General features: G+C 48.4%; 1 protein-coding gene across 1 annotated transcript in view; it reads left to right on the forward strand.

Moving 5' to 3' along the window:
• TRIM71 (tripartite motif containing 71) overlaps positions 1-27683 on the forward strand; it is a 67777-nt gene that overhangs the window by 22164 nt on the left and 17930 nt on the right. The window contains exon 2 of the mRNA XM_060638156.3: positions 20956-21123. Within this exon, the coding sequence (XP_060494139.3) occupies positions 20956-21123 (168 nt within the window). The remainder of the gene's footprint in view (positions 1-20955; positions 21124-27683) is intronic.

The raw sequence follows: 27683 nt of genomic DNA on the forward strand, positions 1-27683 counted from the left end.
CTCTGGCTCAGGTTGCTCTCTGTATGGGGCTCTGTCTTTCCCCTCGCACTCGTGATAGGACGCATCGGAGAGGTGCTTGGGTGTACGCACGAGTGGCAGAGAGCAAAGTGCCGCTCACTTTATTCTGTGACCCTGAGCACGCCGGTCCGTCTGTGCGTTGGCTTCCCTCTTTGCCGAACAGTGACAGCGGTGATAGGTTCCTGGGTGCACAGATCTGAGATGCCGGAGTTCTGACAGACGTGCGCCTCGGGGTGGGGTGCCCTCCGGGTGGGGTGCGGTCCTCTGCCCTCTTGGCTCTAAGGACGCAGGAATCCTGCCAAGGGAGTTCTGTCAGGTCAGGCCCATAAACTTTATCATCCTTCCTCCAGAAGTCAGCTGGTCTGCTCACTTCTGTCCCTGATAACCACTCATCTTCCCTGGAGGGATGGGGGCCAGAGGCTTGGGGGAGGGCGTCTCCAAAGAAACTAGGAGATGGTTTTTGCTGATTCCTTGCCCCTTCTTCATCACTGCGTATTTTTAAATAATTTGCTTCTTTCAGCGCTCCTTTTGGGAAAGGAGGCTCCAGAATTACACTTGACTTCATCCGTGAGCAGGAGCCCAGGGTCACTTTTCCCTTGCCGGGCAGTTTCTTAAATACCGGTATCCGCCTCCTTTCTGCCCCTTAGTCCTGGTAGGCGGAATGAAGCCTGGGGCCCTGGCCAGACCGAGGTGTCCAGTGGAGGAAAAGCTGGGACTCAAGGCTGCAGGAAAACCCAGAGCCAGCTTGCCGCCCTGCCACTGCTGGCTATACCAAGCCCCACCGGAGATGCCGGGGGCCCTGCTTAACCTGGGATGCACACGCCCGTCTCCAGTCAGAAAGCTCCCCCTCCAGCTACAGTCTGGGTTTGGGGAAGGGTTAAGATGCTTTTTACAATTTTTCGAGCGGAGGTGGGGGCACCTGGGTGGCTCAGTCTGTTGTGCATCCGACTTCAGGCTCAGGTTATGATCTCGCGGTTTGTAGGTTTGAACCCCACGTCAGACTCATTGCTGTCAGCGCTAAGCCCCCTTCGGATCCTCTGTCCCCGTCTCTTTGCCCCTGCCTCACTTGTGTGCTCTCTCTCTCTCTCAAATAGAACCTTAAAAAAATTTTTTTTTCAAGGTGGCGCCTGGGTGGCTCAGTCATTGAGCGTGAATTAAAAAAAAAAATCTAAAAGTTTTCGAGAACTCCTGTTTTAGGAATTGGTATTCTGGTGATCCTGGCCCAGGGAGGTCAGAGGGGCCTTATGCAGAGAGCTGGGGCAGGAAGGAGGGGGAGGATGAGCCTTCTGTGTGCATTTATTTTTTTTTTTAACATTTATTTATTTTTTTGAGACGGAGACAGAGCATGAACGGGGGAGGGTCAGAGAGGGAGGGAGACACAGAATCCGAAGCAGGCTCCAGGCTCTGAGCGGTCAGCACAGAGCCCGACGCGGGGCCCGAACTCACGCGAGATCACGCGAGATCATGACCTGAGCCGAAGTGGGCCGCTTAACCGACTGAGCCACCCAGGCACCCCATATGTGCATTTAAATTTAAAAGCTATCCACTAGAAAATGAACCTCAGTTTGGATAGACAAGGTCAGGAGAACCAGATCTTGTGGGGCTGCCGCAAAGTCTTGATGGTTAAACCTGTTTTTATAGGGAAGGCAGAGGGGACTCAGTCCTCTTCCCTGTCTTAGATTGTAAACTTGGCATTGTGATCTCCTTCCCCTCCACCACTGATTTGTAAACAGCGTGGTTAGAGGCAGGAGCCTGGAGAGATCTGGAGAGCCGAGTCCTAACCCTTTTTCCTCCATTAAACCTGTGCCTGTTTTAGCTAGATAAGCAGACGTCCTCCTCCCCTTTTTGCCTGCTGGAATTAGCAGTTCAGTGTATTGCCTGCCGATTCTTTACTTTTTTTTTTTTAAGAAGTTAGAGATTCCTTTGAGAATCTGATGTGTTCACCTTCTTCCCAGAAAGATGTGCACATTCACAGTTTAGCAACAAATCGAGGGTCGCTCCCATCTAGTTAAGATTTTGTGGCTCAGAACATCTGGGGGGATGTCTCCAGTGCCTTTCAAAAGCAAGATAGTCATCTGCTAGTACGAATTTTAAAAAGCAGAGGAAGACCACCCCTAGCATGGATGGTTTGAGAATTGAGTCCCTGTGGCCCTGAGGCCTGTGGTGGTGAAGCTGTTCTACTCTCTGTATTTGTGCTGCTCTGGGGGGTGAGGTACATAATGGGGCAGAAAGGTGTTGAGGCAGTTCTGAGCTTGTTTAAAATGCCAACCCTGTGGCAGGTCGGGGGGGGGGGGGTTGTGTAGTACAAAGCGATGAGCATAGAGGGAAATTTGTATCATTGATTAGGAATGCAAATTTTTGCACGTAATTCTCTGAAAGCAAGTAGGCATTGGGAAGGAGAAAAGCTAAGAGGAAAATTGTCTCCCAGAGGATTTTTGTAAGGCATTTCTCTTCCCCCTCCTCTTGTGTTTGACCTATTTATGTACTTTCAGAGTGTTGATGTCATAGCATTTCAAAGGGATATTGTATGTCTTGAGTGGTAACTTCTTTTAAGTAGGCCTAAAATATCCCCTTCTCCATTAATGATCAGCATGGTTCCCTGTAGTAATGGAAATTGTCATAGAATGTACTACTCATCCAGATGCCTGGGGTCATTCCCTCCCCCCTCCCCTGCCTTGCACTCACTCGCGCTGGCTCTCTGTCTCTCTGTCTGTCTCTCTCTCAGTTCTGGGTCCCCTTTGGCAATAACTGCAGTGTAGCCAGCAAATAAAAATAACCTCTAAGGAAAACTAGCTTGTGTAGCTTTTCTTTGGAGTTTTAAAAGGATGTGTTTTAGCAGGAGATACCGAGTACATACATGTTGGGAGAAAACTTTGCTAACCAGAGTATCTTTTGACCTGTTTATAAGGATTTTGTAGGAAAGCCAGTCCCTGTTTCTCTTGTGGGATTAATCATTTCCTTTTGACCTTGTGCTCTGCCCCTAACATGTTGCATTGATCAAATCCCGAAATCTCAAGTTCTTTTCTCCACCCCCCACCCACGGCCCCATTTGGGTCAGAAAAACCTGAGGTGCAGGAAACGTTATTTATCCATTTCAAATTATTTTCAAAAACAGTTGCCTCCACTTTCCTGTTCTGTTTTTTCTTTAATAGGACTTTTGTGAAACAGACCTTTAAACTCCCCAAATTGTGATTGGAAATGTCACTAGTTGAGCTCAATACATTTGAAAACCTTTGATTGACAGTGTTTCTTGGGGGCAACAGGAAAAAGTTCTTTTTGGATTCCGTTTGTTTCATTTCCCTCCCCACCCCCATTCCAACTCGGAATGGGACACAGTTGATAATAGAGTTGATGCAGTTAGCAAAAGAGCTGAGTCAGTAACAAGCATGTGCAGAATTGACTTTGTAGGTCTTCCTCCTCAACTGAAGTCCCTCAGCTACAGCATAAAGTTGTTGGAAGCCTCTTAGCCGGTTGTCATCCACACCTTTTCTCCTGGTTAGTTTTACTAATGATAATAGAGCTGGCCGGTTTGGGAGCGATGGAGTTTAAAGTAATACCTCTTGTGCGCCAGTTACAGAAAATTTATTTTTTGGAATTTAAGGATTACAGGATAGCAACATTGGTATGTTGTTGTGTGCAGGTGAGAGAGACGGGGAGGGAGGGGGAGAGAAGAGTGTATGAAAGTTGCAAACAAGAGAAAGGAAGGCTCATTTGACCGTCATCCACAGCTGATTTGTTTGGGAGTGGGTGAGGAATATTCTGCCCACTTCCCCACTTGCAAGAAGCTATTCAGCAGGAGAGAGGATGCCTGGAACCTTCCTGCTGGAGTGTGCCTGAGGGACCTGTAACAACAAAGCCTCTGTATTGGACCAGCTGCCATCTTGGACCCGGTTCTTTGACAATTGGCCCTCACTCTTGGACTAAATTGATCACAGATCCCCTGGGGGTAGCCTTTGGATTGTGGGGCCATGAGTGAAATTAGGGACAGGGACAGTGTTGTGGCCTACACTGGAGCCCCTGGGGGCACATCCTGGAGAAGGACACCGAGAGCTGTGTTCCTTCCCTCTGAGGGGGGGCAGGAGGGGGAGTTGGGAGATAAATAGGTTTTCTCCAGCCTTGCCAAGTGTCCACTTCTGGGTTATGCCTGGTGGGGTTGTACAGAAATGCGAGGTATTAGGGGCCAGGAAGAATGGTTGGAATAAATGCAGTGAAGAGGGTAAGAGTTTCCGTAAGAGCCAGGAGGAGGGTGGAGCCCTCAGAGGTGAGCACTTAGGAGCATTTGGCTAGAGGTTTCAACATACTAGGTTCATCTTCGGGTCCCTTGGGAATTGCTATGAAGTCCAGCATGTTAAACTCGAGGGATTTATTCTTGACTCTCAGGCAGCGGGGAGCCACTGAGGGTCGTTGAGTTAGGGAGTCATGAAAAAAATCAATTAAAGGATTGATTTTTTGGCAGTGGTGGTTGGCACACAGATAAAAATCCCCATGCCGTATGCTTATGAGACCCTAGCAGGCTGGGTGGAAGTTGATAGAGGTGAGCTTTTCAAAACAATAGGGGAGGGAGTGTTGTTACTGTTGACAGAGGCAGCAAGCACAGAGCCCCGCTGGTTTCTACCTTGGCTCTGAAGCCAGGCTCTATCACTTTCTGCTTGTGTCCTTGGGCAGGTTACTAACTACGCCTTAGTTTCTTCATCTGGAAAAAGAGGCTGATGACAGTAGCTACCCCATGTGTTCAGGACAAATTAATGTATGTAAAGCACCTGTCATAGGGCCGGACGCTAATGCACAGCTGGGAAAACATTTGCCGTTATTAAACTCTGGGTCCGACAAAGCTTGGGTAAATGAACCTCAGGGGAGGGAGCCCTCTGCTTCGTTGAAGCCTCCTATATATGCCCTGTGTGGAGACTTCGAACATATAGAGAATTGCTAGTCATCCTAATCCAGAGATAACTATCAACATGTTAATATATGTCATTCTTGTTAATATGGCTCAAAAGAAAAGTCCGCGCGTGCCTTCATTTTCCATTAAGATCATACTGGTCTACGGCCACACCACCCTGAACGCGCCCGATCTCGTCCATTGAGCTCATACTGTGAATATTGACTTGTATTCTGTCTGTTCTTTACCATTTCACATTATACTATGTAAATATAGGGTAGTATTTGTTACTAACATAAGTAGTAAACTAAATCTGTAGCTTGTCTTAGCAATTAGTTTAGGGATGTGAGGGGAATGGCAAAAAGTACTTCGATTTCATTGAGTCTAAGTAGCTACCCAAACATGCTGCAGTTTGGCGTGGGATGAAAAATACACAGTAGTATTCAGTGATGTCCAAGCACATTCAGGCACTCCTCACTACAGATTCGATTAGCAAGGAATACTCGCACCTATTTTTCTTCCTTTAGACAAAGAGTACAGTACTATGTATGTTACTCCTTCCTTATTTTTTCTGTAGCTTTAGAGGTCATTCCGTGGGTGTAGAGCATCTCATTCTTTTTCGTGGTTGCCCAGTAATCAATCTGCTTAACAATTCTTTAACCAGTCTTAATGATGGACATTTAGTTTGTTTCCCATCTCAAAGATGGTGCCATAAATCATCTGTCTTTTTTTCTTTTTTAATGTTTGTTTATTTTTGAAACAATGTGAGAGACAGAGTGCAAGCGGTAGAGGGGGGCAGAGAGAGGGAGACACAATCTGAAGCGGGCTCCAGGCTCTGAGCTGTCAGCACAGACCCGATGTGGGGCTCGAACTCACAAACCGTGAGATCATGGCCTGAGCTGAAGTCGAACGCTTAACTGACCAAGCCACTCAGGCGCCCCAGGAATCTGTCTTTTCAAAGAAATGTCTCATTCCTAGCTGGATGGCTTGAACATAGAAAGATACAGCTTAGACCTTGTGAAGGTTCTTATTTACTGGAGAAGAGATCCCTCGCCCCCCCTGCTCCCCCCCCCCCCCCCCCCCCCCCCCCCCCCCCCCCCGCCAAGAAATGGAGGTTAAAGCTTTTCCTGAGATCACATTGGGCCAGTGGTGAGAAATAAGATGATACGCTCTGGACCACAAGCACGTCAGGTCTGGAGTTTTGCTTTGTTTCTTTTAAGGGTTTTTTAAGTGTATTGATTTATTTTTGAGAGGGGGTTTCAGCTAGAGAATCCCAAGCAAGCTCCGTACTATAAGAGCAGAGCCTGAGGCGAGTTCGAACTCCGTAACCATGAGATCACATGACCTGAGCTGAAATCAGGAGTTCAGACAGTTAACTGATCGAGCCACCCAGGAGCCCCTGGAGTTCTGTCAAAAGTGTAGGAGAGGCTTTGGGCTTAGGGAGGACCCAGGGAAAGATGTCTGAGCTTTGGCCCCTTTGGAAACCTACTGGAGGTTTTGCATTCTCCCCTTCCCATTTTAATGGTTTTATTTTCCACCACATTCTCCTGGATAGTTACTTCTGGAGGACCACCGGGTTCAGAGACACCGTCTCTGACATGGAAAAATGCTTCTGGACGTGCTTACTTCATTGAGGCCCTGAGAGACTGTGACTAGCTCTTGGGGTTTGGGGAATCTTCATTTTTATCTAGCTCTCCCTGTGTGGCTGCTGCCTGACCATGACTTTGCTATGGAACCCGTGGATTCAATTTTGATGGAATCAGCTATGGGCAGAGTGAGGAAGGAAAGTTGAATGTCCTATTATTCAATCCCCTAGGCCTTAAGTCAAGGAGGAAAGAAGCTATTGAGTAGCTGACGGTATTGAAGTAACTGTCTAGCCATCAGCTCTTAACTAATTGAAAAGTTGTTTTATCTTTGTTAATAGAATAAAAATGGTGTTTTGATGGGACACTGGGTGGCTCAGTCGGATAAGTGTCATGATCCCGGGATAAGTGTCATGATCCCGGGGGTTCGTGGGTTCGAGCCCCGCGTCGGGCTCTGTGCTGACAGCTCGGAGCTCAGAGCCTGGAGCCTGCTTCGGATTCTGTGTTTCCCTATGTCTCTACACCTCCCCCACTTGTGCACGGGCTCTCTCTCGCTCTCAAAAATAGACATCAAAAACATTTTTTAATGGTATTTTGATGATCGGTTGTTCCTCACTGTTCTGTAGGTACTGTACTCCTGGAGCAAGTCTTTTCATCCTATTTGTCACTGGAGGTTGGCTAGCCAAGGTGGCTCGCTCACTGGTGGTGATCCAGTGGGGGTTGTCAGCCAGAGGGCCTGCGCTTCTCACAGTGCGGCTGCTGGTTCTGAGAGGGTGTTCTAGGCCCTTGGACACATCGGCTCTTCTTCCCTCCCCGCCGCTCCCCTCCGTTTCGTAGCCTGACTTGGCAATAGCATACGTTCAGCCCAGACTCAAGCCAGAGGGGAAACAGACTCCATATTTCAATGAGAAAAATAGCAAACTGAGGGGTAGGCAGGGGTGGGGTGAGGGCATCGTTCTCAGGCAGAGGCATAGCTTGTGTCCGAGGATGTGAGGAGGAGTCTGGAGGATGGCCCCGCCAGACCCGGTGGGTGAGGGGAGCTCCTACAGGGCTTCACAGAGGGGCGGCTGCGATCGTCTCTGACTTTTATGAAAGGTGCTCCCTGCCTGGGGAGAAACCCGTTTCAAGCCTGCTGGTTACTCGGGAAAGTGGCGGCAGGCCAGGCGCAGGAAAATCTGCGAGAAAGGATTCTGCGGCAGGCCCTGTCCCAGAGTGAAGGTTCGGGTTCAGGGATGATGGTGTTGGGGAACACAGCAGAGAGGCCCCTGACGAGAGATTTACCAGGAGAGGGAAGGGATGCTGAGTGGCACGGGCCGGTCCAGTTGGGGCTCAGTGCTGACTTCTTGCCTTGGCATTAACCACCCCTCCCGCCGCGCAGTACAGGCTGCACACAGGTGGAGGACCCAAGTGTAAAGGTTGGGGTAACTGGCACTCCCTAGAGGCCCCGTCCCGGGCGGGGCCTGCAGTTCTTGGCTTTGGAAGGTAGAGTGAGAAGGTATCTCGCTTTCTCCTGTGATAGCATTCTTTGTCTGGAACTTTCCCCCCACCCATTCCTATTATTACACTTTTAGACTAAAGTCTCAGACTTCCCTTCCTTCAGGAAGTCTGCTGGGATTATATGCCAGGCCCAGTGTTTCCTGGTTTTCTTCCCCCAGTCCTGTCATTGCTGACCTCTTACTCACTCCCCCCTCCTACTGGACTGTAACCTCTTTGAGGACAAGGGCACAGTGCCAAGCACAGTGCGAGGGCTGGGAGTTCACGTGAAATGTAGAATGACATCTGCTGATGGGGTGGAAAGAGGTTCATCTGACCGGCTGTCCAGCCTTGTGGCCAGGCACTGTGGCCCCACAGGAAGTTGGGGATCTCTACAGGTCCCAGTTATCGTCCAGAACACTTTTTTCCAGTCTCCAGTTCCAAGAGAATGGAATCTCTCACATTCTTTTCAGCAGGCAGAGATGTTTGAGTGGCTTTACGGCATTAACAGCCCTGCCTTGCAAACCTGTTGCTGGAGTTTGATTTAACCTGCCCTGTCGCTTGCCAGGCCAGAACCCTTACACCAGGCTGCCTTCCCTGTCGTCTGTATTACAACTTGTATCTCATGCACTTTCTCTTACGGGTTCTGAACCACCAGCTGTGAGATCGTGTGATCCCCATTTTGTGGGCAGAGGTAGAGCTCAGTGAGCCAGCTTAAAACCAAAAGAGTTGAAGAAGGAAGGACCACTTTGACATTTGAGCTCCTCGACATGAGGCCCTGGTCTCCTTCCATGTCTGGATGGATGCCTGGACAGTCACCGTAGCCTGTGTCCCTGGCTCCCCGTCTCCTCCTCCTCTGACCCATGAGCCTCCAGCTAGCATTCCCCTCCCGTCTCCTCCAGACTCTTCCCTGGGTGCGGGCCAAGAGCAGCCGTGCTTCTTTGCTAGGGCTGTTCCTTCTCGTTGGATTTGTAAATCTTCTGTCTCTGTCCTCCTGTCCCGTTCTTTCCCAGAAGCCTTTTCAGGTTTACCTGCCCCACCTCCAAGGCCATGCAACCACAATAGATCCCGCGAAGGGAGTCATTTTGTACAACTTTTCTGGATGGCAGTTTTTCCAAACTGCCCCCCAAGTATCACGTAATCTGGTTAATTCCTTATTTGTTGTCCTGATCCTTTCTAGTGGGTTTCCAAACTGAGCCACGTTGGAGATTTACAGGGGGTGCCTGGACACGTGCACGTTGGCCCCGCCCAGATTGGCCCAAGCAAGATTTGCAGGAGACTGGAAGCTTCTTCAGTTTTTTCGTCTGTCTTAATCTCCCAAGGCTCTTAGCCCAGAGCCTTAAATCCAGTGTAAATAGTAAAAAAGAGCAGTAAACACAGCACACATCATAAGGGTATTGTGGACTCAGACTCGAGTCTGCAGCCTGAGTGCAGGCTTCCTCTGGAGACCAGGAGGGAAGTGTTGGGAGACCAGGAGGCTCTCCGCAGCTGACAGGAAGGAGGACAGTCCAGCCCGAGCGAGACTCCGGGCGGTGCCTCACGCAGAGTTTTTAGTGCGGTGGGGTTACTGTGGTAGAACAGAAAAGGAATAAAAGCCCACCCGGGCCAGAACCTGACAGCACGTCGTAGCCAGTTACAGTCAACCCTTGCACAACACGAAACTGCACGGGCTCCCCCCCAGTAACTACAGTACAGTACTGTAAATATTTTCCCTTCCTTATGATTTTTTAAAAAAGGTTAGTTATTTTGAGAGAGAGAGAAAAGGGAGTGGGAGAGGGACAGAGAGAGAATCCCAAGCAGACCTCACTGTCCGTGTGGAGCCCGACGCAGGGCTCGAACCCACAGACTGTGAGATCACGACCTGAGCTGAAATCAAGAGTCAGATAGATGCTTAACTCACTGAGCCACCCAGGTTGCCCCTTCCTTACGATTTTCTCGATACCGATTTTTCCCTCTACCTTTGTTGTAAGAACACAGTATATAATACTTGTATGTACAAAATATGTGTTAATCCACTGGAAGGCTTCTGGTCAATAGTAGGCTATATTAATAGTTAAGCTTTTGGGGAGTCCAAAGTTAGAGGTGGATTTTCAACCGTGTGAGTCATCAGTGCCCCTGAGCCCCGTTATTGTTCAAGGGTCAACTGTATTTAGATTTCTCCTGCCTCAAAGCTCACAGTTTCCCGGTGTAGGTGCTAGCCAGAATATGAGTGACTTTAAAGAACAACAACAAGAAAAAAGCAACCCAAAACGCAACAACACCAGGCCAGACAAGCGAGTCAGGAATTTCAGGACCCAAGTAGAGACCAATTGAAGGGCTACTCTTTCCTTTTATTTTCCTCCTGAAACTTTAGGTCACATAACCGATACCCCCTGGTGCTTTGTCTCGGTGTTAGAGCTTGCAGATTTTCTTTTTTCCCTTTTCCCTCATCCGTGCAGGCCTGGCTTTCCCCCATCTGCTGAACTCGAGAGTGTCTGCTTGGGCTGTGGGCCCGTCGGGGCGTTCTGTCTCTCACTACTGCGTAGGGCAGGAGGTGGGGGCCCCCCGATTGCGTTACCTGCCGAGTCAGGGTCGGCTCGCTGCCCAGAGGTTGTGCTAACAGCACACAGGTACAGCGTGAAGAGCTGCCTCATTCCCACAAGATTCCTTTATTGGAGTAAAGTGGGATTTCTGAGGGAGTTCCGTATTTGAGACTTGAGAAAATGATGGTAATGAGAAATTGTTCCATCAGGGGAAGGGACAAAACAAAAACACCAGGCTTCTAAAGCGGAGCTTGACTCCAGTGGTGTTACCTGCAGCATCCCCACACCTGGATCTTTTTCCTGATTTTTATCTTCTTCCTAGTTAGGTGGTATTTCTCTGCCCCAGATCCTGCTGGCCCAGTGGTTCCTTGACGATCCCCAAATCCTGCTGTGATGAGTGCTTCTTTAAGAGCACAGCTGTTGGAAGAGCTCTGCACACTTGTGGGAAAGAGGACTGGGTGATTTTCCAAGGGACTAGGGCTTTGTTGGTCTAGGGGCCGGTCCTGGTTTGGCAGCCGAAGCAGTCCTTAAGGTTTATCCCTGTCTGTCCCTTGTGGTTCCAGCACAGGCTGGGCCCTTCTTACTCAAGATAGGAATCTGGCCTTCCTGTTCTTCTCCCTGTTGGACCAGTTTCTACTGGTTTGTCTAGGCTCCTGGTCCCACCCTTTGCTGCCTTTGGTTTCTGTTCATAAGGCCTTATATTTGTTAGTGGTCTCAATCTGAGATTTCTGCTTCACCTTGTTTCAGTAGCTCTCCTGCCCTACCCGTGCCCTACCCAGGGCCCCTAGATCATTGACAGAAAGTCTCCAAGAGAAGGCCTGCCCTTTAAACTGGGAATCACAGAACCATCCCTGGTTCCTTGGGTGACTCCCAGCCCACATGGCAGGAGGCTGTCTATAGGGTTTTTTGTTTTGTTTTATTTTTAAATGTTTATTTTTGAGAGAGAGAGAGAGAAGCGAACACGCGAGCTGGGGACAGGTCGGAGAAAGGATCCAAAGCTGGCTGTGCCCTGACAGCCGAGAGCCAGACGTGGGGCTCAAACTCATGAACCACAGGATCCGTGAGCCGAGCTGAAGTCAGACGGTCTCTCCCCAGAACCACCTAGGTGTCCTGGCAGGAGGCTCGTTAAAGTTGGTCTCCTAGCTTGGCCCGGCTCTGGCCAGCCCAGGGCCCCTTTGGCCTTTTGGGGGTGTCCTTGGGACCAAGTTTCCTATTGTTGGAGAAGAAGGAATGGATGGCTTAAATTAATTACCTAACAAACTGCTACCTTGAAAAGGGTTTAAAAAGGAAATCCATTTCCTGGCAAGACTAACCCTTCCCCCTTGCCCCCTGCTGTTCCACTAGAGACCTGGCTTGCACCCCCTCTGCTCATGCTCATGCTCTCTTTTTGCCTTTTACTCAGAGGAAACCGTGGAGAAAGGTTCTGGTGACTCCTGCGGTGGTGGGGGGAGAAGAGGTGCTGCGAGTTGTGTCTGTTTTAACGGGGATGGTTTGGAGCACTGTGGAAAAGCCCACGCTTGCGCCTGGAGACACATCCCCATGCTTCACAGACATGCACACCTTAGCCACTGTTGCCCTGGGCACTTGCATTGACAATTCAGAAGCCATCGGCTGCCTTCTTCTCTGGTCTCCTTCCCAATTTAGATGACACCTGCCTGCAAACAAGTCTGGATTAAAACGGAGTTTCTACAGTGATTAAATACTTGGTTAACCTTTCGATTTGGAGGCAGTGCCTGGTTAGCGAAACCCCGCTCTTAAAATTGTCAGTGATCGTGACCCTGTAACCTTGGGCCATCAGGAAAAGTGAGAGTTGGGCCTCTCTTACCCAGGGCAGAGTAATCAATGTGTTCGTCCAGCTACTCAGGAATATAGAACTTGATGGAATGGAGAGAGAATGGGAAATTTTTATTTTGTTGTGTTGGAGGGAGAAAATACGACTGGTAATATTTAAAGACCTTTTTTGTTATTATCTGAATCTTTATTTCTGCTTCCTTCCCTGGGATAATTTTCCCCAGCTGATGAGTGACTTTCCTGGCTTTAAATTCACCTGTCCACATGATCTCAGCCACAGAGGCAATTGAAACCCCTTCTGCTACTTGAGGGAGTGAAAAGGTTTCAGGTGCACAATGTTGCCCACTGTTTAAGAGGTGAGGACTGAGTTACATGACCACCTACAGAGTCTGGCCATTTTATTAAGTCGGCCTCCCAAGCACTACCTACTTGGGTCCGGAACACAACAGATTAAAATTGTGCCTTGCTTTTGTGACCTTGGAGGCAACCAAATCTATCTTTTCATGTCTGGTTTAAAAATCTATAATTTACGTGGGCAGTGATCTCAGTGTTGGCACAAATCTCTTTTATTTGCTGCTGGAAGCTGTGTGGGCCACTCATTAGTACATCAGAGGTCAGATGCATGCCGGGGCAGCAGCTGGGACACTGATGATTTCATATGGCTTTGCATGACCGCTGGCCGCCTGTGGTGCTGTAAATCGGGCTCAGAGTTCTAATTTTTTCAAAACCTCTGGGGGAGTTATTCCAACACTTGCCTCTTGCTAGATAGAACTTAAGAAAAACAATACCTAACGGGAACATTGTGGGAAGAATGGTAGTAACCTATTAGAAGTCAATTTTGTGGGGGGCCATTGGAGTGCCTCATTGATGGGGCTGCACGAGAATTTGTTAGGTCCTCAGCTATGGGCGCCTCACCACCAAGTCTAGGCTGCAAACCCCACCCCAGGGATACTAGGTGGTCAGTGGGAGGGTTCCCCCCCTTTTTTGGGGGGGGGGGTGTAACTTACATAAAATGAACATAATTGTACATTGTGAATTTTGACAGTTCTATACCTATGTAACCACCCCTTTCCTCAAGATAATAGAACAACTTTCACCTGCAGCTTCTCTTCTGGTTTTTTTGACCTTAGTTTTGCCTTTGTATAAATGAAATTATGCAGTATATTCTTTCTATTTTTTAACACTTTTGATTTTATTAAAGTTTTAGAAATGTACTCGAACATTTCTAAATGCTTCATAAAACGTTTCTAATGTCTTAAATGCTTAATAAACATTTTGAAAGCTTAATAAAAGATCACCGAAATTCTCTGTATCACCCTCTTTCCCCCAAAAACGTGGTTTTATCTATAAATTTATTTTAATGTTTATTTTTGAGAGATAAAGTCGGGGGGGTGGGGGAGGCACAGAATCTGAAGCAGGCTCCAGGCTCTGAGCTGTCAGCACAGACCTCGCTGTGAGGCTCAAACTCCGTGAACCGCAAGATCATGACCTGAGCTGAAGTCGGGTGCTCAACCGACTGAGCCTCCCGGGCACCCCATCACCCTTTAATACCTAGTTTGTCCCCCCCCTTTTTTTTCCTTAAGTGTGTTTTTTTCTTTCAAGTTTTTATTTTAACTCCAGTACTGTGAACATACAGTGTGCAATGTTAGTTTCGGGTGTGCAATTTGGTGATTTAACAATGCCATACAACGCCCTGTGCTCATCACAACAAGTGCATTCCTTAAACGATATGTACATTTTTTCCTTCTGATTCTGGCGTGTTCTGAAGTGTCCCTCAGTGCCACGTCACGTAACTTGGATCTGTTGGAGGACCCCCCCCAAGCACAGGTGTGTCCCTTGGCAGTGTGAAGATACTCCTTGCCTGCGGGCCCTCGTGAAAGCCTTCGGGAAGTGTGGGAGACTGGGCTGTGGGCAGTGAAGCCTGTGGTCCTGGTGAGCATGGTCAGCCGGGAATGTGCCTCAGGCCGCATGGGTCGGGCAGAGATAACAAGGCTCCAGCCTGCAAGCCGGAGTCCCACCCGGAGACGTGTGTAGTCCAGGAGTGCAGGTTGGGTTCCCCAGGGGCGGACGCTGACCACTGAGTTTATGAGCAGCTCCCTGGGTGACGCGGGGAGGAAGCAGGATGGAGGCAGGCCCAGCAAGGGCATGTCTGTCACTGGCACCTGAGGCAGAGCCTGACTATCTGCGTGGAGCATGAGGGATAGAGCCCGGAGAGGGAAGATACTCCAGGCCACAGAAGTGGGGTGAACAGAAGCACTGCCACATTCTCTCCTCATCCTCACCCCCAGAATTGCCGTGTATGTTTTCTCACACAATGTGATATCACGATTAAACAATTAGGGGTGCCTGGCAGGCTCCGTCAGAAGAGCACGTGACTCTTGACATCGGGGTGGTGGGTTCGAGCCGCACATCAGGGGTAGAGAGCACTTTAAAACAAGTGGGGAAAGGAACCTTTATGTGGCTTGGGGGGGGTAGCACAGAAAGCTCAGCTGAGCTGCACACGGCTCGTCCTGATCTTCAAACCAATTTCTGTGGTGGCACCAGCATCAGCATTGAGTCTGAAGCTGTTAGAGCCTGATGGCCTTCCTCTGTTTTCAGCGCTCCCTTTCCAGACTTGCCTTGTCCGCGGAGTTTACAAACTTCGGTCTGGAGCTGAGCAGGCTGCTCTGACCCCAGTTTGGGCTGTTCTTGGATACCTGCCCCACCACTAGGCATAGTCTTGACTCATTCTGTTGCTGATTTCACTTGGAAATGGATTTCATTCGCCTCGTTGGCCAGACTGGCACTAAAATGTGTCCAGATCGTGCACCCTAACCCGTGCGATCAGATGTGCCTCAACATTTAAAATTTCCGAGTTTAGAAAGTAAATATTGTACAACAACACAAGATAATGGGCATTCGCGTTTCTCCAGCCAAGTGCTTCAACTCATACTAAATGGTCTAGGTTAAAATCATAAATCATTTGCATGCCTGTTTGGGTTTTGCTGACAAATAGCTTATGTAACAACAGTTTTGAGAGCCTGTTGGATTTTGGAACTGCAGGAAGGGCATCGTGGGTTTGTACGGGACCCCCAGTGTCTGTTTCACTGAGTGCTTGAGTGATAACCCCTGAGACTACTGAGTGCCGTTTTTATTCCTAACACCTCTCTCTCCGTACATCGCCCATCGCCCGAGACCCCTCACTGCCCCCCTCTAGAGGTGTCTCCAGCGAGCAGCCCCACTCCCCCCATCCATGCCCTTGTGTTTAGGACAATCTCCTTAGCAGCCGTTACTGAGGATGCAGAATTCTCTGGGCTTTTCAGTCTCAGTGTCCACTGAAGTCTTCCAGCCAAGCAGAAGTGGAATCTTAACTCCCAGTCCCAACACGGACCGTCTCATCTGGTGTTCCCCTGCTGGCTTTTGTGTACGTTTGGTCTCATCGGGAACAGAAACTGGTACTCAACAGCCTTTCTCTCTTCACTTGACTTAACAGTTAGCAAGTTGGAGAATCCTTACTATCCACACTCGCAAGCACATTTGCCTTCCTGTACATCAAGTGATGTAGCAATTGTACGTATTACCAAATTGAAGAAATTGAGGTATATACAGAACAAGAAAGTACAACACTGAGTTGCTCGGGATTTTTTTTTTTTTTTTTTTAAATCAGGAAATGGCTTTAAAATTGTATCAGCAGGTACTAATTGAATAAGCCTGTGGTATATCCACAGGCAACATACCATGCAGGCATTTATAAAATGGGCAGCCTGAGCCAGAACATTCTCCAAGTTAATACAGCTTAAGAGAAAAAAAGCTAGCATAACATGCTTCTGTTTGTCTTTTAAAACAATTCACCTATGCACAGAATGTAATGTTTTTGGATGGTTACATAAAGTAGAAACATTGAGAAATGGGGGAGATTTAAAAAAATGATTTGCACTAGCATATTTTTTGCAGTAAAATGGCATATATGTTCCCTAAAATTTCTTCATGCTAGATTTTATTTTTAAGGAATCTCTACACCCAACGTGGGGCTCAAACTCAACCCAAGATCGAGAGTCACATGCTCTATGGACTGAGCCAGCCAGGAGACCCCCCTCCCCCAGTTTTTTGTTTTTTGTTTTTTTTTTTTTTTTTAATGCTTCATGCCTCTCCTCCTCCCTCCCTCCCTGGCCACCTTAGCTTATCCTCAGCTGGGTTCTGCTGACCGGAGCTGGTAGTGATTGTGCATGAAAATCGGTCCAGATTCCTTTCTTTCCCCTCTTCCAGGGCCCCTGGGGCCCCCAGATTGCAGCACGCGGCCAGGGTGCAGGAGGGACTTCTTCCTCAGGTTTGGATTGTGGGTTTTGGAGCACTGGCATTCTGCATAATTTTCCCTGCATCAAGTAAAACTTGGTTCTGATGTTATTTAATAGACTTCGTTTCAGAATAGCTGGACTCTACTCCTTGAACGTGATTTAATGTTTTGCCTTTTTTTAATTGGCATACACACACAGGTAAGGCTTGTGGCCCAGCCATCCTCCCCTTGATTTCTATGCTGGGAAACTTGGAAACCCTCATGGGTGGTTGGTGTGACCTCCTTTTGTCCAGGCCTGAGTTTGTGGGAGGCCAGAGGTCCCCAGTCGTTTTAAGGGATGTGAAAAAAATCTCAGAAAACGTCAGCATACAGCCGTTCTGTATTTCGGTTGGGGCGTTTGATGACATCCTTTCAGTTTCCATTCTTCAGTGATCTGGGTCGTTGTATTTTAAACTGGAATCTCCTTTCAGATGCGTGGTGCTCTAATAGGAGTCGCATGTGGGGTGTGTGTTTGTGTGTGTTCGTTCGTTCCGTTCCTTCGTTTCTTGTTGGATCACACAGGTGGTATAAAAAGTAGATTCTAGAAGTGCACACCCAGTCTTGTTCATTAACGCAGCACTTTATTTTAGTGCCGGCTAAGGCCGACCTGCCTACTGAGTATTTTTATTTATTTATTTTTTCCTTAACCTCTCTCCTTCCTCTCCCGCTGGGCCCACATTCCTAGGTCTTTGTCTCTGCCTGGTATTTTAGAAATTATGGGAGAGGAAGGCAGTGGGTGGGGCGTTCTGGAAGCTGGGGGCAGGGAAGAGGGTGGTCACTTGCAAGGTCAGAGGTCGAGCCTGCTCCATTCAGCTGGGGCAGCCAGATTGTCGCCATGCGAGGAGGGGGAGGGGTGGGAGGGGCCGAGGAGGGGGAGGGGTGGGAGGGGCCGAGGAGGAGGAGGAGGAGGAGGAGGAGGGGTGGGAGGGGCCGTGTCGTACATCTGCCCGGGAAACCCCTAACAGGCAGCTCCAGGCCCTAGAATTCCTGCCGCCAGAGGACCACTCCTTCTCCCCCTCATGGCCTCTGCCACTCTTCTGGTCCTTTGGATGACGTGGGTTCCAGTTTATTCTTTTAAAACAATCTTCGAGCTGTTTCAGAGAGAATTGCACCCATGTGCACGCTTACCTGTTGACTCCAAAATTGTGGGTTTTCGACCTTCGAAGCTTCTAAATGGAGCATGAAATCCTCCCAGAGTTTTATGCCGAACTTCAGCTAGACAGTTGATAAAAATCGACCAGATTTCCAGTTTTTGGATACCGTTCTTTGAAAAATCAATAGCTCATGAATTATAAGCACCACTGGAGCTAAGCTGTTCTACTGGCCCTTAGCTTTTTTATTATCAACAAGCTGGGTGTCCCCCCAGGGCCAGCCCCACCGCTGTGCTGGTCCTACGGTCCAGGACCGAAATCAGGTGTGTTCTGGGCACAGTCCCGGGGAACCGATGCCAGGCAGGATTGCATCAAGAGGGGCCCAGAGAATGCTTTAAAGCCTACCATTTGCAAGGTATCTCCTATACGCATTATCCAGGCTGTGGGTTTAAATTTAATGTTTGTTTATTTTGAGAGAGAGCGAGAGAGCCATTGAGCACACCCTCACGTGCGCTCAGGCAAGCAGGGGAGGGGGAGAGAGAGAGAGAGAGAGAGAGAGAATGAATCCCAAGCAGGTTCCGCACTGTCAGCACAGAGCCTGAGAGCACAGACTGAGATCATGACCTGAGCTGAAATCAAGAGTCGGACGCTTAACGGACTGCAGGCTCTGGGTTTAAAAAACCCGGAAGAACCGCCTTGGTTTCTTGCAGTCACACAGTTGGCACCTGGGGCCTGGCTTCCTTGCTCAGCCCAGAGTTACTTCAAAGGACTTTGGGTTTCTGGTGTTCGGTCCCTGAGGGAGGGTTCCCGGGATTTCAGGGACGGAAGCGGTCTCTGGAGGCACCTCGCCGGACGGCTTGTGTCTCGCAGACGAGGCCAGCCCGGTCAGGTGACTGGATAGACGCCCACGGCCAGATGGTGCCGGGCTCGGGCTAGCAGCCTCAGGTTCTTTCCTACTCACTGCGAGTGAAAGCCGTTCTGTTCACACAGACTGAAGAAAGCCAGGGGACCCTGGTCAGTCCACACAGCTGTCCAGAGAAGGGATGAAGAGGGCATTGCTTGCTGTTTGGCAGGGGCACAGAGGACAGAAGGTTCAGAGACACGTCCCAGTCGAATTTCAAAGGAGCCTACAGATGGAAGGTTTTCACACTTCACACGCGCGTAGGAGTGACCCCTTTATTCCCGTGACAAATGGAGGGAGCCAACTTCGGGAAGGCAGGAGGTTGAGTTGTTGAAACGGGGTGGGGGAGGGTGCTTTAGCCCCACGTCATAAAAAGAGACTGTCCAGGAATTTCCTCCAAGTTTATCCGCTTTGGCATCTTTTGGTTAGCATTTAAGGTCAGCTTGAAAGTTTTAGCTTTATCAGATTAGACAGGTGATCATTTCTAAAATGGTGAACCCGCTTTAAAAAGCGATTGGTCTTGGAGGCAAATTACGGTCACCAAATTTCAGTCGCCCTCGGTCGCTGGGAAAGTACTGCCCTGGCCCTCGTCTAGTCACAAAGCTGATCCCATTTCTCTCCTGTAAAATGGGGCCCATGAACTTACCACATCGGAACCATTTCTTAGAAATAGGAAGTGGGTGGCTCAGTCGGTTAAGCGTCTGACCTCGACTCAGGTCGCGATCTCGAGCCCCACAGCGGGCTCTGCTGACAGCTCAGAGCCTGGAGGCTGCTTGAGATTCTGTCTTCCTCTCTCTGCCCCTCCCCCGCTCGTGCGTGTGCGTGCTGGCGGTCTGTCTGTCTGTCTCTCTCTCTCAAAAATAAATAAACATTAAAGAATTTTTTGGAAAAAAAAAAAAAAACATAATCTAAGCCTTTCCCCGATTTCTGAGTCCAGCGGTCCCTAGAGAAGCAGCCTAAACCACGCAGGACCACACAGCCCCCTCTGACTGCCTGCACCCTCAGCAGAGTCGGCCTGTTGCCCTGAGCTTGTCTGGGGACTCCCATCTCCCAGCGGATGTGCTCGGAGCAGCGTCTGGTTAGTTAACAAAACAACCTGAAGAGCAGACGGTCGGCATCCGTACTTTCGCCCGGGCTCCTTTCCGCGAGGGTCTTTCTCCTGGGAACGTCGCGGCCCTCCCTGCCCACCTGTGAGTCGGGTAACGCTCTGCCTGCTCTGGGCCGGGCTTCTGCGCAGAATCGCCTGGCCTCGGGTCTCCCACCCTGGACGCCACAAGACCTCGTAAGGTGCTCGGTGCTCTGGTGAAGAGCCAGCGTCTGGCGGGTCTTCCAGAAGGCTCGAGTTGGCCGCCCTGTTCTGCCCTTGCTTGCTGTGTGGCCCCAAGACGCCTCGACCTCTGGTCTTCATCTGGGGATTAAGCGTATTGTGTGCGGAAAAGCAGCCCTCGGACACCGCTTCCCTGCCTGTTGCGTGTCGGCTGGCTTTTCCCCAAGCCCAGGTATGCCGGCGGCGAGTGGAAGCCCTGCTCTCGAAAGCCGTCCAGCAGATGTTGACAGAGAGCGGTGCGAAGTGCCCTGCTCCGTGGAAGGGTACAGCTCGACTGGCCCAGTTTCGGTGCCAAGGAGTTTCCGCTCTTGAGAGCTCCTCATTTATCAGCAGGTGAAGGTTGTGCCAAGCCGTGTCTCCCTCCCGGCAGGCTGGGCCCCAGGGAGATACAGAACATCACAAAGCAGTTCTGTCAGCGCGGGCTGCCTCTCGGGGTCGACTCCTTGGAACAACTTGGCAGGAAGAAGAAAGACAAGAAGCTGGCTGACCTTACCACTAGCTTTTGCCTTCGTTCCAGAAGCTTAAGCCCAGAGCTTGCCCGCGTGCCTGGGAGAACCATGCTTTGCACTTGCGCTAATCTCCTTGAAGGGGGGGGGGGGGGGACTGTGGCTGCGAGCTGCCCTGTGAGGGTGATTAATACTGGCTCCTAACTGTGCTTCACACACCCAGAGGGTGGGGTGGCAAGACACATTTTTCTGGTACATTCTTTCATTGGGCCACCAATCTCAGACCAGGGAGATACAGTCTTAGAACTTTTCTGGGCAATTAATCTGAGACCTAGGGAAAATCTCATGCCAGGAGGATTGTTTTGTTTTGTCTTTGCCTTTGGAGTCTCAGTTAAAGTTCTGAATGAAACCGGAGTGGAAAGAGGGAATTGGTTGTTTTCTCCTTGAGGGGGTAAGAAAGGAGGACACGCTGCCCGCGGTTGGCTGCGGGGGTGTGCTTGCTAAGTGCGAAGGGGGTGTCTGGGGTCTGGCATCCACAGAGCACCCCTGAGGCTGCCTCCCTCCCCGCTAGTCCCAAATCTCATTAATGCTTGTCCCCTCTCTGGTCCCCAGGTGCTGCACCTGTACTGTGACACCTGCTCAGTGCCCATCTGTCGTGAGTGCACGATGGGCCGGCACGGCGGCCACAGCTTCATCTACCTCCAGGAGGCGCTGCAGGACTCCAGGGCACTTACCATCCAGCTGCTGGCCGACGCACAGCAGGGCCGCCAGGCCATCCAGGTCAGTCCCCCCCTTTCCCTTGTTCTTTCTTGCACGTGAAACCTGTCCCACTCCCTTTCAGATGGCATGTGTAGGTTACCGGGCAGGCTCCGGTGTGTGGGGGCCTGGGAACAATGACCCACCGAGCTCCTGTGACCTCCATGCAGCAGTAATCCCTTGGGGAGGGGGAGGGTTTGCCAAGAGGGATGTGGCCAAAGTTGACTAGCCAGTCAGGGCTTGTTGCACACACTTAAGCTCCCTCCCCTCCTCTGCCCTCCCCATCATCTGCCTGTTTCTTATGCAGCCCCCTCCCCAAGTACAAGTGGGCGTTAGCATACCTCAGCTGGGACTGCAGAAGGACTGGGCGCTTAATGCTTTCCAGGCATATCTCTCCGCTGCTCAGATTTATTTATTTATAAGTGAGACAGAGGTGAGCAACAGAAGTTTAAGATAAGGTTCAGAATCTCAGAGTCTTTCCCAAGCAATAAAAAGTCACTTCCTGGTAACTGAGACCCTTGTTTCTGTTGAGTCCCCATCCCTTTGGGTTTAGGAAGGGACACATGTAACTTTGGGGGATAGAAAAGTTCTCTTACCATTGAGTGATAGCATACCTGAATTGACTTAAAATCTTATTGCCTGGTCCAGACGACAAGGTTTTAAGAAAAAATCATGAGATGTTTTCCTTGTAGGAAAAGCTTGAAAGTCAAGGAAACATTGCTAATCATTGAGCAGAAATTGAATGGAAAGTTCACATTCTTAGAGCATTTGAATAAGTGAATTGTGTAAAAAATAAGACCTTTTTTGGAAGTGGTAAGGAATTGATCATGTGCTGTAACGAAAGGGCAGAAGGGGGCGCCTGCCTGGCTCAGTCGATTCAGCATCCAACTCTTTATTTCTGCTCAGGTCATGAGCTCGCTGTTTGGGAGTTCGAGCCCCACACTGGGGCTCTGTGCTGACAGTGCAGAGCCTGCTTGGGATTTTCTGTCTCTCTCTCTCTCTCTCTCTCTCTGCCCCTCCCCTGTTCACATTCATTCATTCATATTCCCTCCCTCCCCCCCTCCCCCCCCCCCCCCCCCCGGTCTCAAAATAAATAAATAAAGTTAAAATCAGGAAGGGGCAGAAGGATAGTTCTGGGTTTTAATAAGTTTCTCAGCAGCTATCCTGTTCCTATGCATGATACTGAAGTGGTCTTTCTGAAGAGTCAGATTGTCTGTTATTCAAGCCCTGTGATTAGAGGTTTGAGCGTCTGTTTCTGCGGTGACTACTTCTGGCATATTCTAACGCCAGAGCGGGCTGCTTCCTTCTCTACGCCTTCAGAGTGGTTCTTGGTTGCTCTTAAATTCTTGGTTGTCAGCATCCCCTTTAGCACATAGTTGTATTTTATTTCTGTTCCGTTTTGGTGAGCTTGTGTCCCCCAAGGATGCTGTGGTTGGTGGCTCCCCTTTTTACGGCAGTGGGGACTTCGTCCGTTGCCTTACCCCGCTGGTGTCTCCTGGACCTGGCTGCTGTCAGCGTCACCTGGGGAGCCCCAAGACCTGCTGCGTTTGGGTCCTGCCCCTCCCCCCGACTGTGACTTCACCTTATTAACCCCTTTCTGTCCTTGGAGATTGAGAACACTCTGGGGTCCTTGAGACACGATTCACAGAATTGCTGGTGCCCTCCACTTTCTGGGATCAGCCACTCTGGAAAGAAAAATGAGTTGTCATGATTCGCTAGAGACGTAAAGAGAGATCTGCGATCTGTGGTTGCAATGATGAAATCTCAAGGAACTGGGAATTTGAGAATTTGACGGAGAGGAGAGAGAAGTAGTCGGACAGAAGATTCTGTCTGCCATGCTTAACTTCTGCAGCGAATACAGTCACTGTTAGCAGACAGTCTGCTGTGAGTAATAAGAAGAACCTAGGGGTGAGATTCAAATATCAGCAGTACTGCTGAGCTCAGTGGGGCATTTTGGGGAGGAGCCAAGTGGCAGGAATGAGACGGGAAGCTCAGATTGTTAATCATCTGCATGGCCACATCCAGGTACACCTGCTGAACATCATCTGCATAGATTGTGAATTGACTGCTTCAAGGTCCTGTGTAACTGGGGGTGGGGGGCGGGGAAGGCACCCTTTTGGGGGTCTTGGTTGCAATTCTTCAGAACCTACTCTCAGCCAGTGATCCAAAGATTGGGGTATGATTGGACAACCATTTGTCTGAATGTTCTTACCAGGTTCTCAGTACATTGACTATTCCTAAAACTATCTCGTGGCCCTCTAATGAAAGTAGAGAGGTTCATACCTGCTAAGAAGTCTCCTGAGTGTTAGAAAACATGGCCCTTCTTTTCCCTCTGAGTTAACTCTGTGATGCCTTTGGGGGAGGGAGGGGGGGACTGAGGTAAAGATGGAGAACAAGTTAGTTTTGCTCAAATCATTTGGTGAAGGGTCAGTTTGTTCCCATGTGAGCCTTAGAAACAAACCGTCTCCAAGGTCAGAAGACTGGTAGGGACCCACTCTTCATTGTGAACAAATGTTTTGCAAATGGGTTCCTTCTAGGAGGTCAGGACATCATTGAAACTGATTTAGTGAGAACAAGGAGGAGTTTGCTTTTAACTGAGCCCCTGCTTTTGTATTTAAGGAAGAACACAGTTCTGAAAGCTTCAGGTAGAGTTCCTGTCTCAGTGATGAATCTAAAAACCATTTATAAAGTACGCCTGGAAGATGGTGGAAAAATCCATCACTGGCTAGCACAGGGTAGGCTTTGGTTTATTTTCATAAAGACATAATTAAGAATTAAGACTTGTGTGCAAGTATACAAGTGTTTTTTCCTTTGCCGGTCACTAAGCAGCGGAAAGGATGTCGGATACTGAGAGGTTCCCCACAGGGTAAAGAAGCGACGTTGGAATGCCAGGAAAGAACACTACTTTGGGTGCATGGTGCTTCAGGCACTTGGTTTCTTGCATTGGTCAATGTTCATGAAATAAATGGCCTCACCACATAATTCATACACTGCCATTTAATAGCGTTTATATTAAAGAATACAGCAGATAGTATGAAGGCTGTTTTTGTTTTGTTTTGTTGTTAAGTGGGGAAGGGGCAGAGAGAAGTAGAGGGAGAATCCCAAGCAGGCTCTGTGCTATCAGCTTGGAGCCCGATGCGGGTCTCAAACTCAGGAATCATGACCTGAACTGAGATCAAGAGTTGGAACATAACCAACTGAGTCACCCAGATGCCCCTGATTTTTGTTATTAATATGAACACTGGAGAAGGACGGAGGAACATAATTAACATAAAATTTGGGGGGGAGTGGTAAGCTATTTTAAAATACACATCTAACTGGTGCCACACACACACACCCTTTTATACATCCCTTAACTCCATTTAAACTAAAATACAGAATGATTCCGGTCACAGGGTAAGAGATTCTCATTTCTTTTGCAAGGACATTTAAATCGCAAGTTTGAGGGGCAACTGAGTGGCTTAGTTAAGTATCTGATTCCTCTTAGGTCATGATCTCACGATTTATGAGTTTGGGTCCATAGGGCTCATGAATGAACATAGGGCTCTCTGCTCTCAGCACAGAGCCTGCTTCAGATCCTCTGTCTCCCTCTCTCTCTGCCCCTCCCCTGCTCGTGTATGCACTCTCCCTCTCCCTCTCAAAAATAAACATTTAAAAAATAAAGAAGGGGGTGACTTGGGCCCAGATCATGATCTCCTGGTTCGTGAGTTCGAGCCCAACATCAGGCTCTGTGCTAACAGCTCAGAGCCTGGAGCCTCTTCCGATTCTATGTCTCCCTCTGCCTACCCTACCCCACTTGTGCTCTGTCTCTCTCTCAAAAAGAAGTAAGTGTTTAAAATATTTTTTAAAATAAAAAAATAAATTAAGTTGCTAAGTTTGATTTGGACATCGTTGGTCTAAGAAACTGTCCTCAACTTGTTCATTTACCCTTCCTTTGTTCTTTTGTTGTTGTTCATTTACTCATAATATTATTGAATAAATGCATCATTGGGGAGCTTTTAAATACTTCTCGTGTGTGCTGGCAAGTCAGGTTCAAGAAGCAGGAGATATTCTGGAAGTAGGCTTTATTTTTGCCAATAACTTAAGGCCTCAAACTGAGTAAGAAGTTGTAAGGAATAGTTGTAAGAGATTTAAATTATGATAGCAGACACCAAAATAAAATCCTAGTAAGGGTTATTACATGGAAACGAAGGGGACAAGTATTAAAAAAAAAAAAAAAGAAAACGCAAACTGGAGGTAGATATATTAGAAGTGATACGAGGAGGGTGCGTGAGTGGCTCAGTCGGTAAAGCGTCCGACTCTTGATTTCAGCTCAGGCTGTATCTGTCTCATGGTTCAAGATTGAGCCCTGTGCCCGGCTCTGCACTGATAGCATGGAGCCTGCTTGGGATTTTGTCTACCTCTCTCTGCCCCTGCCCTGCTGGCTGGCATGCTTGCTTGCTCTCGCTCTCTCTCTCTCTCAAAAATACACTTAAAAGAAGCAATACAAGAAACTTAGGCATAATTTTAAAGTTTTTATTTTTTGTAAGTAATCTCTACACCCAACATGGGGCTTGAACTCACGACCCTGAGATCAAGAGTCACATGCGCTTCTGACTGAGCCAGCCAGGTGCCCCCAAAATGCATGCATGTTAATAGGAGAACAGCAAACTGGCAAATGGGGCAGAGAAATAGTTACTCTGAAAAGATCATAATCAGTAGGCACAACTTGTAGGAAGGAAGAGACAACACAGGTGAAGGAATGAAAGGGCTGCAGACACCTTGCAAAGACACAGTCTGACCACTTCATATAAAGTACAGAAGTGTATTCAGCCTGAGCAGTAGGCAGTTATAATGACACCGGAGCACTATTTTGGATAAGTGACGGAGTAAGTACACCACACGTGATCTTTGTGAGTGGGAGAGCATGTTTTGAGAAATATCCAGAGCTTTAAATATGGAAGGAACTCCGTCCTCTTAATAGGAATCTCCAAGGCCGTGTCCTACATCCTGAAGGTGCAGCTTGTACCGGTAGGAAAGGTCAACAATAGGAATTAAGGTTTTTCAGCCCCTTACATTCATAGAGTTTGGGATCACATTATAATACAGTGTTAACTAAAACTAGGAAACCCTGAAATTGGTCCAGGAAAAATTATGCAAAACGAGTAAAGATGCATAAAAAAAATTATGGGAGGAAGTAGAAATAAGCCAAAATAAGAATAGTGGCGTTTTGCTGATTATGGTGGGACTGAGGCAGTTTTCTTTCCCCCAGTTTTATTGAGGGAAATGGATATTCAATGAACTGTACGTATTTAAAGCATATGAACACATATATATTCAACGTGTATTTCACCCATGAAAACACAACTATGTCAAGGTTAGGAACATGTTTATCACCGTCAAGTGTTTTCTTAAATTCTTGTGATAGTACCTGCTTTCCAGGTCCCAAGCAATTTATTCATCCCCATTCTGCCATCGTTTAGGATTTTGTTTGTTTTAATCTGGGAGGAAATGAATTTAGCCATGAGTAACAGGCCTTCACTCTGCTCCCAAATGTGGTAGCTTAAATATGCAAGGCGTTAATTTCTCCTGTTTCCAAAAGTTCTTCTAGAGGTACAGATAGTCACTGGGGAGTCCTTCAGCTTTGCTTCTCCATGCCGAGGTGTTGACATTCATACCTTTGGCTACAAATGGCTGCTGGAACTCACGATATAGCATCTATATTCTGGACAATTGAAAGGAAACAGGCATGCTCCCGCCTTTTGTAGAGATTTCCTAGAAGGCTGCATGGCACTTCTCAATTGGTCAAAATCCAGTCTTTTGACTGCTTCGTTCGCCAGGGCGTTTTTCCTTCCAGGTGTTTATTTAAATTCCAGTTAGTTAACATACAGTGTAATATTAGTTTCAGGTTTAGGATTTAGTGATTCGTCACTTAACATACAACATCTAGTGCTCATCACAAGTGCCCTTCTTAATACCCATCACCCATTTAATCTAGCCTCCCCACCCACCTTCCCCCCAGCAAACCTCAGTTCTCTATAATTCAGAGTCTGTTTTATGGTTGGCTTCTCTTTCCCCCCGCCACATGTTCACCTGTTTTGTTCCTTAAATTCCACACATGAGTGAAATCATATAGTATTTGCCTTTCTGTGACTTATTTCACTTAGCATAATAGACCCTAACTCCATCCATGGCAAGATTTCATTCTTCTTTATGGCTGAGTACTATATGTATATGTATATATACTATATGTGTACGTGTGTATACATATATGTGTATACACACATACATATACACACACACACACACACACCACATCTTCTTTATTCGTTCATCGGTCGATGGACATTTGGACTCTTTTCATAGCTTGGCTATCATTGATAATGCTGCTACGTAGAACAGCAGGGTGCATATATTTCCTTGAATCAGTGTTTCTGTGTCCTTTGGGTAAATTCCTAGCAGTGCAATTGCTGGATCACAGGGTAGTTCTATTTTTAATTTTTTTCAGGAACCTCCACACTTTCCAGAGCGGCTGCACCAGTTTGCGTTCCCACCAAACAGTGCAAGAGGGTTTCCCTTTCTCTGCATCCTCGCCAACATCTGTT

This window comes from Panthera onca, chromosome C2, assembly GCF_046562875.1.
Source record: "Panthera onca isolate mPanOnc1 chromosome C2, mPanOnc1 haplotype 2, whole genome shotgun sequence".
Lineage (NCBI taxonomy): Eukaryota > Metazoa > Chordata > Mammalia > Carnivora > Felidae > Panthera > Panthera onca.